Raw genomic sequence first — 15,075 nt, 5'->3', positions numbered from 1 at the left:
TCATTATTTATTAATTATTGTATTATTTTCTATATAAACAACTGTAAATGTACTTTTGCTCCATCCTGTGTAAGGTAAATATACTCTCTTGAATATGTGACTGACTCACTATTTTTATTTCACTGAGGCATATGCTTTTTGAGTTACATAACCAGAATATTTTTTGTCTTATCTATTCCTTTCCTTCTTTATAACAGTGTCATTTATTTTACAGAAGTATATTTAATTTTCTATATCAGATAAAACAAAATAACCCATTTAGAGTTTAGACTTACAACCTTAATAACATTAGCATTTTACCTAAGCAAAGGAGTTCACCAGCCTGTGAAATCTAAACAGACACTCTCAGAAACTTTGTCAGGCTGTACTTGGTCTCGCAAGGACGGCTCCCCTTGTGGGCGTGAATGACGTGCTCGGTGCGGTTGCTCAGCACCGGGAGAAAGACGCACTGGCCTGGGTGATCCTGCACAGCTTGTACCATGCGAGGATCGTGAGCCACGCCAACACAGGTGTGTTGAAGAGAATGGAATGGCTCTTGGACCTGATGGGTTATATCAGAAATATAGCTTACCAGTCAACCTCTGTTCAGAACGTGGCACTTGATGAGGCTCTGGACTTCTTGTTGCTGATCTTTGCAGCGGCAGTGGTTGCGTGGGCCGACCATGCTGCCCCGCTCCTCCTCGGCCTCAGTGCCAGTTGGTTGCCATGGCATCAAGAACAGGGCCCGGCTGGGCCAGCATCCAGCTTCCTTGGCAGAAGCCCAATGCATAGGGTCACTCTGCAGGCGGCCCTCGCTCTCCTTCCCAGTAGCATGCTGCTGCTGCTGCAGAAGGAGCCGTGGAGGGAGCAGGCCCAGAAGTTCATTGGTTGGCTATTCAACCTCATGGAAAGTCCTAAGGAAGGCCTCTCTGCGGAACCCAGGGGTCTTTTAAAAGCCACCCTGCTGTCCTTAAGAGTTCTCCCAGAGTTTAAGAAGAAAGCAATATGGACCAGAGCGTATGGCTGGTGAACAGTTTTGCCGTAGCCAGCCACATTCTCAGCCGGAAGAGGAAAACCACACAAATGGAAGGAATTTTTCAGAATTTGTGTCTGGGACCACTGAGACGTGATGCATTTCACTGTCATGAGAGGGAGGCCACATCACTGACAGTTTGAACCCTGAGTGCCAGGAAAGGAGACGCTGCTTCCGTACCCAGGCCAGTGGAGGATGAAACGAGAACTTGAACTTTCTTTCATTTGGCTAGAGTTCAACCTGAAGATTTTCTTTGTACAACTTTGACTCTATCATTTCCTCTCCCCCAGATTCTAGTAAAATAGTCCCATGGAAAAAAAAAATTCCATGTTTTTAATCAGATGGGTTACATATTGGGAAACACAACAGAGTCAAGAAATGTTAAAGATACATTTCAAAATAGGAGATGCTCTGGATAGAGGAGATGATTATAGAATGCAGACCCATGCACAAGTCTAGGTTAACCTGCTATGATGAAATCTGAAAGAATAGTTAGCGTTTGCTAGTTCAGAATCTTTTGTAGATCTCAAATGCCATTGAATATCCACTTTTGTTCTATGGAATATGCAATCTGGCAATGGTGACAGCAAAGAAATTCTAAAACCTAGAAGCAACAGCTATCCCATGACTTCTATTGTGAAACCAAAGGAGAAGAGTGAATACCATACTTTTAAGCACTCTACAGAGTTTACAAATGCAGTTTCATTTATGTGTCTAATGGCCCTTGAAATGGAGTCTGTCTTATCATCCCAGTTTTACCATGAGGACTAGAAACCTAGGAAAGTTAAGGAACTCTTTCTAGGACGCAGCTACCAAGTGATAGAACCATGTGTAATGTTGACAGAAAAGGAAAAGATTCTGATGTTTCTTGGTTTTGTGACATTATCTGTAAATAGTGAATTTCTTTCAGACAGAAACCATATATTAGGTTTTGTCTTTCTAATGCTAACAGAGTACCTAGAACTTGATAGATTCTTGATAGATTTTCATTGAATTGACCATCAGCATTCTCTTTTCCTAACTTAGAGATTTTATCCATTGCTTCCTGTACATTCTGTAAAATTTTCCTAATTCTGAAATTTTTCCACTAAAAAGGGCTAGAGCCAGATTTTATGGGACCTGAAGTTTACACAACTTGGAGGGAAGAAGGAGGCGGCTCCATAAGAAAAAGAGTACCAAATTATGTATACAAAATTACTAGGGCCAGCCCCTCTTCCAGTATTTTGAAAGGAGCCCATGGGAAGTAAAGGCGGTTGAAGTTTAAGCTTTCTTAACCTCATAGTAAACCCACCTCTGTCCTGAACTATATTAAATATTGCCTACCAGAGGTAGAGCTCAGTCTTTCTTCCCTTTCAACTCTTATAAATGTGTTGCCCTCCTTGTGTGAGTCTTTATAAAATATAGTCAGTACTTCATGCAATAACACGTATTTGCCAACCTAAAAATTGCTTTTGAAGCCTCTTGATAGGTTAGCAGGCTTTACCTGGAATGAGAGCAAATGGTTTGATTAATTGCCTTATTGATTAAGAATAATTATTGTTTCTAAGTAACATTTACTTCAATAGTCCTGTTGCTTAAGCTGAAAGAGTACAGTGATGATTAAAAAGTTGTTTTATTGTTTTGAAATCTTTGATGTGTTAGAAATGAATCAAGTGATTTATCTTAGTCATTAAAATTTTATTTCTTAAACCTGGATAATATTGTATGTTGCATAAAAAATAACTTACCTATTCTAAGTTTTGAACTTTTATTTCTTGGTTTTTAAATTGGATGTTTATTTATAGAATATAGAACATATTTTAGTGTTTTATTTGCCACAGACTCAAAAGCTTTCAGAATTTCTCAATTAAAACTATTTTCATAAAAGCAAGAATAATTATATCCTGAGGAAAATTGGTATATGTGGAAAATTCGTATTCTTCCATGAAAATAATTTATCTCTGCACAGGGACTTTCCTTGGGGGATAATTTTCATAACTTAAAAAAAGCTAAACTAAATTGCAATATAATTCTATATTTTAAGTGGTAATATTAGTTATAGGTAGTATTAAAATGTGAGCATAGGACAGTGATGGCAAACCTTTTGAGCTCGGCATGTCACCATTTTGAAAAACCCTAACTTAACTCTGGTGCCATGTCACATATAGAAATTTTTTGATATTTGCAACCATAGTAAAACAAAAACTTATATTTTTGATATTTATTTTATATATTTAAATGTCATTTAACAAAGAAAAATCAACCAAAAAAATGAGTTCACGTGTCACCTCTGACACGTGTGTCATAGGTTTGCCATCACTGGCCTAGGATATGATAAAAATATAAAATCTGGTTGTTTTTAAGCAGTTTGTGTAATTACCTTGAATCCTATTAAATGAAATAAGATTACATATTTTGCTATTAAAAAATATTTAACCATTAATACCAGGTTTTAATTCTGTAATCCCCTTATTTTAACAGAATAATAATCTCAAACAAAATATACTATTCTTTGCAAATATCTTTGGAGTAAAAACCTCAGTGTCTACCTATTAATGTTGGGCTGCTCAGTGCAGAAGGATAAATTTACTGAAAGGATCCTTTTCCAATTAAGGGAGTCTCTCATAGCTGCCTCCACATATGTTTTTATGTAATATATAGACATCACAGGACAAAGAAACTGAGCAACTCATTCAGGAAATTCTATTGCCAGCATTATAGAAAATTTTGAAGTAAAAGGACTAAAAAATTATTTTCTAGAAATTTTGACTTGGAGAAATTGAGATTTCCATATGAGCATAATTACAACAATAATATATTAAAATCCTATATAATAAAAGCCTAATATGCAAATCGACTGAACGGGTGGAATGACTGGTTGCTATGATGCGCACTGACCACCAGTGGGCAGATGCTCAACGGGCTCACAGCTGCCTGGCGAGCACAGCGGTGGTGGTGGGAGCCTCTCCTGCCTCCGTGGCAGTGCTAAGGAGCAGCGAGCAGGCAGGTGGCAAGGAGTGAGGGGTCCTGGACTGCGAGAGGGCACAGGCTGGACTGAGGCTGCCTCCCCCCTCCTCGCCCTCCCCCCCCCTCCTGCACGAATGTCATGCATCGGGCCTCTAGTTTTAAATAAAAGAGAGCTGAGGTACTACTAAAATTATTGGTATAACATATATCTTACCTATTGAATCCTTTACTACCATTTAGTAAAATAGGAACTTCAGTTAGTGGATCAGTGAGCACATGTATTAAAAGAGCAGCACTATATCATATGCTGCAGAGACAATATAAGAGTGTACCTGTCAGACCCTGCCCATAGTCCAGTTGAGGGGTACGTAGTGGATATCAGAGTTGGGTTTGACAATAGTCATTGGTCCATTTTGCTATATTGGTTTCTCACACATCTATCCAGCATTTACCTTGTTTTTCTAGGAATTTCAGTGATTGCTGAATCCGTGCCCTTCATCCCTGTGCACTTCCACATGCATGTCAATAGAGTTCAGTCCTTGTTTATAATTCTGTTTTTATTGACATAAATGTTACACACATTGAAACATACAAATCTTAAGTGTACCATTCCATGAATTTTAACAAATGTGTAGTATACACACGTGTAACCAAACTCTTATCAAGATAGAGAACATGCATGTATACTTTAAAGATTATTCTTCAATATAAGGTACGAGTTTAAAAGTTTGTTTTGAAAAACAAAGGTTTACTAAAACTACGTGAAGTATTTGAAAGCATGTCCAGTAGCCCCGCGCTTGTTTTGTCTAAGGAAGCAAACATCTGTGAAAGCATTTTGCCTACTCATGTTTACTATAGGGAAAGATACCGGAAGTCATCTTCAGATATAAACCGGAAAAAGGAAGATAAATTGGAAGTAGTTCTTGGGTGCATTATTGTCTGTCTGTATGTATCTGTGTGTTTACCTGCATAAGCCACACACTACAGCTTAACTAGAAATTTCCTTCTGTTGATCAGGATTTTATTCTGAGAATAAAATATAAAGCAGCCACTTAATTCTTCTTTTTTAAATTGTTGACGCTATTGCAGATGTCCCTATGCCCCCCGTCCTTAATCCCCCTCCACCCAGCCCCGGTCCCCTCACCCCCTTCCATCTGCACCTAATTCTTTAAAAGTACTTTTTACAAAAACGTTTGGTTGGAGGCTGACATCCAGTCTGCCTTCTGCTCTCAGCCTTTATGGGGTTATAGCAGTAAGATGTTGAAGGAAGTAAAGGCCATGGACTTTATGAGAGGATGTTTTTAAATAACAAGCACTTAGTGATTTGTTTGGTTCAGGGGTAGTGCAGATAATCATTTAAACCAGTTGCTCCTATTACAAAACAGATCTGGGGAATAGGGAGTGAGCCAGGTGAAAGGTAGGTGGAAGACAATAGCTAGCATCAGGTTCTATTTTCTAGTTTTTTCCTTTTGAAGCCGTAAAGAGTTGCCTGTAAATCATTCATGCCAACGGCAGCCAGTGCTGAAGTTGTGTCAGTGTGGTCTTTAAGTATATCCTGTTCAGTCAGTAGCCTTGAGAATTAGTGTATTTTAGTTTCATTCTAAAACTACTCTTGATAATGGAGAAAATAATCACAAGATGCTCCGTGATTATTTCAAACAGCCTAGGATGTCGTGTTAATTTTCTTTTGCATGAGTACAGGTTCCTATTCCACACAATCCTCAAGAAAAATTTATTTTTATGTTATACTTTATGTTTTTTTTTTCTGATGTGTTTATACTTAATACCCTGTTTTCAGTCTGAGATCCCAAGTAAACAGCCTGAGACTTCCGATGATATCATTCCTCAAAAGGTAAAACAAATTACCATAAAATAATGCAAACTACTTGCAGTTTTGTTTTTTTTGTTTTGTTTTGTTTTGTTTTTAGTGCATGGTAGACTAGACTAACTTCAAAGATTGACTTTCAATTTGCTCTTCCTATAAGTTTCTTAGAGTTGAAAAGTGGGTTTCATTTTTGCTGAGAACTGTTCTGGCCTTTCTCGGCTTTGCTCTAATTAGCTTCCTAGGGTCTGTGTGGCTCACTAACAGGCGGAGTATTCATTGCTCTCACTATAAAATGTGTATGGCTTCATACTTAACTAACAAGTTCTGACGCATGTTAGTAATGGGCAGCCTGACACCTTCAACTGTTTTTTCAATTACTCATTTAATTTTACTAGATACTAAACTGTATTTTGAGAATGCAAGGGTATTTCTCTTTTAAAATTATTTTTTCAATCAGAAGGAACTAATGAAAACTAAGAGTATATGACCACTTTTCAAAATACAATTTAAATTTATTTTAATTTGTTAAAAAAATTATAATTTTTCCCCCAGGAAGATTCTGTACATAATTCAATAAAAACTGTAGTTCTTTAGAACACAGAAATATGCTTCAAAATATTTAGGGGAAATGCCTATGGTTCTGAGTTTAAATCTGTAAATGTTGTCCCACATGTGTTCATTCATTGTCTTGCCCATCACTAACTCTGCTTTCATCTTTTTAAAATGAACAATTTTGAGTTAAAGATAATAGTTATATATCAAGTAGAAGAACTGTTACAGTACAAAGTGTGTTACCTTGCTTTCATTTAAAAAATATTGCAGTGTTCTTATTTGTTCATCAGGTTGATCCTTCCATAATTGTGATATTATTTTACATCATTTTAATACTTTCCTGTGTTATGTAATATATTTCAGTTTCCATTTGCTGGATATCAGTCTTCAGTTAGCTCTTTATTCCCTGATTCTGTGCTTGAAATTAAAAGAAGGCTGGTGTGGCTTTAGTTAGGTGTACTTTTATCTCAACTTGATTCAGTATTTTCATCTAAATATTCCAAGCAATTGGACACAGTTTTCCACTTCAGTTTGAAATCATTTTTTTAAAAATGTCTTGCTTGAAATAAGCATTGTTGTAAACAATACGTATTGACTACTTGAGTTTGAAGAGTAGGCCAATAGAATATTTTAAATTAGACACTCTTATTCATAGGAAAGGCGAAATAAATGTTTACAGAGAGAGCATTTTAAAGCATGTTTCAAACCCCATCCTTTTCTAATTATTAATTCAAAGTCTGAGTCTAATTCTGAGTGAGGAACCTTTATACATGTAAACTTTTCCCTCTGGTTTTACTTTTTTGTAGGAACTTTTAGACCTTAATGTTTTCATTGTATTAGGTGGGGGGAAGGTTTAGGTCAATTAGAGAACATTTTTCAGGTAAATATTAATTATTCCGGAAAAGAAATGCTCGTTTCATGCCAAAAAAATTAAATATTTCCAATGTTGTAGGTAATAAATTTCTTTTTCTAAATTGACTTATATATGTCCTTGATATACTCATTTAGTTAGTAAGTTTATGGATCGTATTCTCCTATACAACAATGAGGATGTTTTAACAAATTGGAGATACCAGCTCAAAGTGGCAGACCAACCAGAGAGCACCATCTGGTCTGAAGCTGGTTGAGTCCATGTTGGTCAGGACTCTCTGAAGGTTTGGGCCATTTTCAGAGTTCCAGTGACACCTGGGAATATGCGAAAGACCAGGGCAGTTCTGAGTCTCTACCTCCAAGTATCTAAAGTAAACACTTGTACAGATGACCCCAACTGAAGGGCTGGCCCTTTAGGCCTGACCTACTTACTTTACTTGGGATGCAAGCAGCATTCCAGGCTCCTTGCAGACTAGACATCCCCCTTGTAACTTGATGCTCTCCAACACTGGGCATTCTCTTCACACTACTGTATAGGGAAGTTTTCTGATACATCAGTGAGCCCATACTGTACTAATGTGAAAATGCTATTTGATTAGAGAGGGTTCATTTCTACTGTGAGAAGAACAAAACTGTTAATATTGTTTTACGTTTGTCTTTTAAAAATCAATGGAATTTAAAAATAAAGAAACTTAACCCCAGTAATCTATGGATTTACTGTGTATAAATACAGTCTATTAAAAATCCCTAGGAAAAGGTAACATGTAAAGAAGTCATGACACCATACTTCCCTTGGGAAGCTTATATTTTTATTCTTGAAGACAATTACTTGAGTTCTTTTCTCTTGTTATTTCTTAGAAACCTGCTAGGTACAGAAGAGCCATAAGTTATGACAGCAAAGAATACTACATGCGACTAGCCTCTGGCAATCCCGCCATTGTCCAAGATGCCATTGTAGAGAGTTCAGAAGGTGAAGCTGCTCAGCAAGAGCCAGAGCACGGTGAAGACACTATTGCCAAAGTCAAAGGTCAGCCTTCCTCTGGTTTCAATTTGAAATCATTAGGAGCATTCCTCATATTTGAATGTATATGAAAATAGGAGCATCTGTGAACAGTAGGTCCAGCCTTAAAGATATCCATAAATATTATGCCATCTCATTCTTCTTAAAAATTCATTTCTGTATCTGAACTTTTATAGCAACTGGCTCTTTCTTATTGCCTGCAGATGAATGCAATATGCCTGTTGACTTGATAATTCTTCTTTTTTTAAATTGTATTTTGCAGAATTCTTATGGCACCTGATATTTTCATTTAACTGATAACTAAATAAATATTTATAAGTTTAAAACCACTACTAAAAATGTGTCCTTAGTGCATGTTAGCCAACAGGAAACAGTAATAGTCTTTTTTCCTATGATTATTCCAAATCTTTTCATAGGTATGCACTCTGCCTCCTTTGTACAGCTATATGACCATCTCAACCAAAAATACCATAGAAAATCGTGATTCATTTCTCCTATTATTATAATACTAGTGGCCCGGTGCACAAAATTTGTGCAAGAGGGGGGGGGGTGTTCCCTCAGCCCAGCCTGCACCCTTTCTGATCGGGGACCCTTTGGGGGATGTCCGACTGCCGGTGGATCAGGCCTAAACCGGCAGTCGGACATCCCTCTCATAATCTGGGACTGCTGCCTCCTAACCGCTCACCTGCCTGCCTGCCTGATCGCCCCTAACTGCCTCTCACTGCCTTCCTGATTGCCCAACCCAGTGGTCAGCAAACTCATTAGTCAACAGAGCCAAATATCAACAGTACAACGATTGAAATTTCTTTTGAGAGCCAAATTTTTTAAACTTAAACTATATAGGTAGGTACATTATTATTAACTTAATTAGGGTACTCCTAAGGCAGTGGTCGGCAAACCGCGGCTCGCGAGCCACATGCGGCTCTTTGGCCCCTTGAGTGTGGCTCTTCCACAAAATACCACGTGCGGGCACACACAGACAGTGTGATTGAAACTTCATGGCCCATGCGCAAAAGTCGGTTTTGGGCCTGGGCGAGTCTATTTTGAAGAAGTGGCGTTAGAAGAAGTGGGGGGTGGACATATAGAGAGGATGAACGAAAGGAGATAGATGAAACAAGTATACAAGACGAGTGTGGATGGGAGAGTTGGAAGGGGTCGACCTCAGCGAACATACCTCAATCAGATTGAGGACATTTTTAGCAAAGGCCAGCTTAGGAGTACCCTAATTAAGTTAATAACAATGTACCTACCTATATAGTTTAAGTTTAGAAAATTTGGCTCTCAAAAGAAATTTCAGTTGTTGTACTGTTGATATTTGGCTCTGTTGACTAATGAGTTTGCTGACCACTGTCTTAAGGCTTAGGAAGAGCCACACTCAAGGGGCCAAAGAGCCACATGTGGCTCGCGAGCCCCAGTTTTCTGACCATGGCCCCAACCCCTCTGCCTGATCTCCCCTAACCTCTCTGCCTGCCTGCCTGATCGCCCCTAACTGCCCTACCCTGCCAGCCTGATCTCGCCCCCAACTGCCATCCCCTGCAGGCCTGATTTCACCCCCAACTGCCCTCCTCTGCTGGCCAATTTGGTTCTGATTGGTCGGTTTCTATGCCAGTCAGCGTCAAAAGCTCCACCTCCTAGGCAGCCATTGGCTCCTCACAGTTGACCCAAATTTGGTTCTGATTGGTCAGTTTCTATGCCAGTCAGCGTCAAAAGCTCCGCCTCCTGGGCAGCTATTGGCTCCTCACATTTCACCCAGATTTGGTTCTGATTGGTCGGTTTCTATGCCAGTCGGCGTCTCTGGGCCTATCAACGGGGCCTGATCAGAAAGGCGGGGCTGATCAGCAGCCCTCTTGGAGGCCTGGAGAGAAATGGAGGCGCGGTTGCTGGCCCTGCCGGGAGAGAGAGAGGCAAGTGCTGATCAACAGGTGCTACACAGGCTACAGATCAGACCCTGCTTCTCTCGTCAGGCCTCTCTCTGGGCCTGATTTGCAGCCCCCTCAGCAGTCAGTGCTGGGTCACTGCGCCTGCAGCCACAGTGCTGGGTCGCCATGGCAACCCAGCCTGACTGCAGGACTGACTTCCTGTTGGTCAAGCCTCTGGTCCAGACGGACCCAGGGTTTTTATATATTAGGATACTTATTCTCTCATAATGATTCTGACTTTCTAAGCATTTCATAATTGATATAAAGTTTTCATAGAATCCTTGAAGCTTTCAGTAGTTGAACAGTTTACAACCTTCTAATTTTCTTGACATTGCACCAGCAAAATTATTGAGATACTCTAAAGCTGTATTTACTGGGTATAAGCCCCACGGTATAATTCACAGAGTGAGTCAGTCGATTTGTGTTTGGGTCATTGGCACTTCACTTCTCTTGACCTCATTTTCCTAATCTCTAATTGAGCTAAAACCACAAATACAGTGCCACTACTATAATATGCAAGGTGTTATTCTAGGCATAGAGTTGGAGGTTTTGATTCACCAAATTAAAAATAATGCAGCTGTAAGCTTTCCCCTCGTGGATGTTTCCAGCAGGACTTGATCTCTCATGCTTACTTATTATGCTCTTTTAAATGTGAAAATAAGGTTCTTCATAAGGCAAAGCAGAGCCCCTGATAACACAAATTGAAAGCATAAGATTCTAACAGGTTGACTTAATGCTTTCCAAAATTCTTAAAGCAGCTATCACTGGTAGGTGTAACATGACTTTTCTTTGGTACAACTAAGACTATTGATTTAACTAAATGTGGGAGTTAGAGTGTATTTCGAGTGGTTCTCATATTTTGGGATCTCGTTAACTGATTTTAATGTCATCTGCTGTGATTATTAATAAAGTTATCTAAATGTAGGCAGAAAAGTGTTTCCTTAATCTGCAAATTACATGATTTGTCCCTGTATTATAAAGAATTCTGTTCTTATTCTTTATGGCCTGATGATAGGATGTATGAATGAACATACTGCCACTTATGACCTAAGTCTTAAAATAGTCCTCATGGGCAGTCTAAGTAGGTGGGATCTGTTATAATCATGTTTATAAATTGTTATCTTTACTTTTGTTTCTGGTAGCAATTGATCATTTATTCATGGTATCTCCTCCATGACACTTGTCCATAGCAACACCATTCTTACCATTAATGATGCTAAACTCTCTGTTTATCATTATCTGATACTTATTTAGAATTTACTATTTATAACCATAGTGCTCAGTGCTTTTATTACATGAGTTACCTCATTTTGTCCTCCAGCAATTCTCTAAGATAGGCAGTATTCCTATTCCAGTTTTCAGAGAGGGCAAATAATTCTCCAAAGTCACACAGCCATTTAACTCCAGAGTCTATGTTGTTAACCATTGAACTGTGTTGCCTCCTGTATCTTCCTGAGTTATCTCAAATTGGAAATGTATAGGAGGGGCTACATGAGACTAAACTGCTTCCTAAATGGCCCTGCAAGGTCACATGGCCCTCTTGGTTATTATCCTGTAGGTCTGGTCAAGCCTCCTCTGAAACGGTCCCGATCTGCACCTGATGGAGGTGATGATGAGAACCAGGAGCAGTTACAAGACCAGATTGCTGAGGGTGGCTCTATAGAAGAGGAGGAGAAAACAGACAACGCCACCCTACTTCGCCTCCTAGAGGATGGAGAAAAGGTACTGTGCTTCTGAAAAGTAAGGATTGTATGTAAGTAACTTGTTTCCAGTTTACAAGACTGGTTGATAGGGTGGCAGAAGATAAATATTTCAGCCTCTGTGATGAAATACAATATTAAACCACCTTTTGGGTTCAGTACTTTACTTCTCTCATCTTCAGGATTTTCTAACCTAGCTGTTCACATAAAACAGCATGAAGTTTCATCAGACACAGTATTAACAATTGACACCTACTTCACCATCTTCCTCTATTCCCTTTATTAGACTGCAGTACTTACTATAATTCTCTATTCCAAACCCATGTACACAACCCATTCTGTCCTTGTGCTTTTTCAACTCCATAACTCCAGTGATACCTACAAGAAGCTTCAGCCAATCTGCACCATCTCCCCAGCCTCCTTCACTCATAGAACATTACTTTGCCTTTCTATTTCAGCCTCCTGCACCTTGCCCATCTCTCCAAGCTCCTCTTACTGACCCTGCCTTTTAGCCTGAGCCCCCTGCAGCATTGTGTGCTTTGCAGTTTACTACATCCATGATGTTATTTCTTCATTCTACACTTAACTCATTCTCTTCTCTGCCAAAATGCCTCTCTCTCCATCATTTGCATAACCTCTCCATGTAACTCCCATTGATACCCTCTAATTTATTTGGATGTCTTTAATACTTAAATGTAGGAAGTGTTTCTTGATTGTCTTGCCAACTCAGGCTTGTCTAGATACCCTCCTGTATGCTTTTATAATGCCTTGTATATATTACTCTATTTTATTAGGTCCTGATTATTTATTCCTGTGTCTGTCTCTCCCCCTAGCCAGGGAGCTCCTGATAGGCCAGCACTGCTTCTTATTCCCACCCTATTGCTGTACAGCTCCACTCACTTAGCAGACACCCTGAAACCTTAAGTGAAGGAGTGTTTGGTTGAGTAAATAAAGGGATAGAGGAAGGAAGGAAGGGGGGAAGGGAAGGGAAGGAAAGGAAAGGAAAGGAAAGGAAAGGAAAGGAAAGGAAAGGAAAGGAAAGGAAACGAAAGGAAAGCAAAGGAAAGGAATGTAAGGAAGGAAAGGAAGGAGGAGGAGCACGAAGGAGGAAGGATGAGGAGGTAGGAAGGAAGGAAGGAAGGAAGGAGTAGTGAGCATCAACTGTTTAAAGGATTGTCTTTTGTCTATTATATTAGATCTTGGAATAACCCTTGAAATCTGGCCCACTCTGTAGTAGTAACCAGAAATCCTATCTAATAAAGCAGGAGTATGCTAATTGACCCTCACACCATCACAAAGATGGTGGCACCCACAGCCAATAAGGAGGAAATATGTGAATTGACTGTCCCGCCCTCAAAGATGGCGGCGCCCACAGCCAATAAGGAGGGAATATGCTAATTGACTGTCCCACCCTCAAAGATGGCAGCATCCACAGCCAATAAGGAGGGAATATGCTAATTGACTGCCCTGCCCTCAAAGATGGCAGTGCCCACAGCCAATAAGGAGGGAATATGCTAATTGACTGCCCCTCCCTCAAAGATGGCGGCGCCCACAGCCACAAGATAGCTGGCAGGGGAGGGCAGTTGTGGGCGATCAGGCCAGCAGAGGAGGGCAGTTGGGGGCAACCAGCCAGCAGGGGAGGGCAGTTGGGGGCAACCAGGCCTGCAGGGGAGGGCAGTTAAGGGCAACCAGGCTGGCAGGGAAAGGTAGTTAATGGTGAACAGGCCGTTAGGGAGGGCAGTTGAGGGGGGGACCAGGCCGGCAGAGGAGGGCAGTTGGGGGCGACCAGGCCGGCAGGGAGCAGTTAGGTGTCAATCAGGCTAGCAGGGGAATTGTTAGGGGGTGATCAGACTGGCAGACAGAAGCGGTTAGGGGCAATCAGGCAGGCCATCAGGCGAGCGTTTGGGAGCCAGCAGTCCTGGATTTTGAAGAGGAAATCCGACTGGCGGATGTCCGCCAGTCGGACATCCCCCGAGGGGGTCCCAGATTGGAGAGGGTGCAGGCTGGGCTGAGGGACACCCCCCCCCCCCCCGTGCACGAATTTCATGCACCGGGCCTCTAGGTAGTATATAATTTTTTAAATTCTGTCCAAATGTATGGCCTTATTAATGTGGAATGAGAATATTTTTTAAAAACCATATAACTGCAAAAGTTCATTAAGTCTGAAGGAAGCACAAGAGAAGCTCTAAAGTCTTGGGAATGTTATATTTCTTCATTAGGATGCTGGTTGCAGCATATTTAGCATTTGAAAATCCAAGCTGTGCATTTATGAAAAACATTTTTCTGTATGTATGTTACACTACACTAAAGGTACTTTAAAAGTGCATCATTATTTTTCCTGTAACATTCTACCATTTTATTATTGAAGCAGTTCAAATGTGGCTATGAATATTGACTTACATTTGTATATTTTAGAAAATTACTTTCTAATGCTGTCACTTGTCAAACTTTTAATCTCATGATTACAGTTTTTACTGTTTTAAGATTCAGTAGTACAAGAAGTATATTCAAACTGATATTTATTTGACATTTGTTTGCCTGTGGTTTAGTTGTTGATCTTTTTCCTTGACTCGTGTTGAACTGAGTTTAAACAAGAAAGAATTTTTAACACATCCTGCTCATTGGAGAGAAAACAATACTTACATTGAGAGATTCAGTGATTCCTTCCTTCTATGAGGAAAATATAACTTATGCCAGTTTGGGCTTTTTACAATGGCATAACAGTCGGCCAGGCAGGCAGGATCCAGGTGGGAGCGGATAGGGACCAATCCCAGTTCTAGTTCCAGGAGTTGTTATGGAAAAAGGAAAAGTGAGCTGTGTGGAAGAGAAAATAGCCAACAGTTGCAAACATGAATATGTAAATTATCTTGCTCTCACAACAAGCTAGTGTGCATTTGAAATTTACAAAGACACAGAGGCCCAGAGAAATTAGGAAACTTGGCTAGATCTACAATAAGTAACAAAACCAGGAATTCACTCAGGATTTTTAGGCTCCCCAGACCTTTTTCGCTTTGTATCATCTTGGCTCACACAGGGCTCAGTCCTAATCTGTTTACATATATGCCTCAGTTCCCTTTCCTGCCAAGTTTTCTGTCTGTCTCCCTCATTATCGAACTAGTTCATCACCTGTGGAACCTGGTACATATGTGCCTGGCACATAGTGAGTTTCAGTGAATATTGAGAAAAATGGATGATGCATGGGGGTAGATGGATATGACTAAATGGTTGTT

The 15,075-nt window shown here is 40.0% G+C and overlaps 1 protein-coding gene across 12 annotated transcripts in view; it reads left to right on the top strand.

The window, feature by feature from the left end:
• WDFY3 (WD repeat and FYVE domain containing 3) overlaps nucleotides 1-15,075 on the top strand; it is a 246,985-nt gene that overhangs the window by 190,637 nt on the left and 41,273 nt on the right. For 11 of the 12 annotated variants that reach the window (XR_002828161.1, XM_023750385.1, XM_023750389.1 and 8 more), the window contains 3 exons: nucleotides 5,757-5,810; nucleotides 8,064-8,232; nucleotides 11,704-11,867. Coding sequence is in view for 11 of the 12 variants with exons in the window: in XM_023750385.1 (XP_023606153.1) it covers nucleotides 5,757-5,810; nucleotides 8,064-8,232; nucleotides 11,704-11,867 (387 nt within the window). In the remaining variant the exon portion in view is untranslated. The remainder of the gene's footprint in view (nucleotides 1-5,756; nucleotides 5,811-8,063; nucleotides 8,233-11,703; nucleotides 11,868-15,075) is intronic. The other variant, XM_023750387.1, reaches the window with a different exon arrangement.

The sequence above is a fragment of the Myotis lucifugus genome, unplaced genomic scaffold (assembly GCF_000147115.1).
Source record: "Myotis lucifugus unplaced genomic scaffold, Myoluc2.0 scaffold_12, whole genome shotgun sequence".
In the NCBI taxonomy this organism is placed as follows: Eukaryota; Metazoa; Chordata; class Mammalia; order Chiroptera; family Vespertilionidae; genus Myotis; species Myotis lucifugus.
The sequence above is the reverse complement of the archived record's forward strand: the minus strand, read 5'-3'. Positions and strand labels throughout refer to the sequence as shown.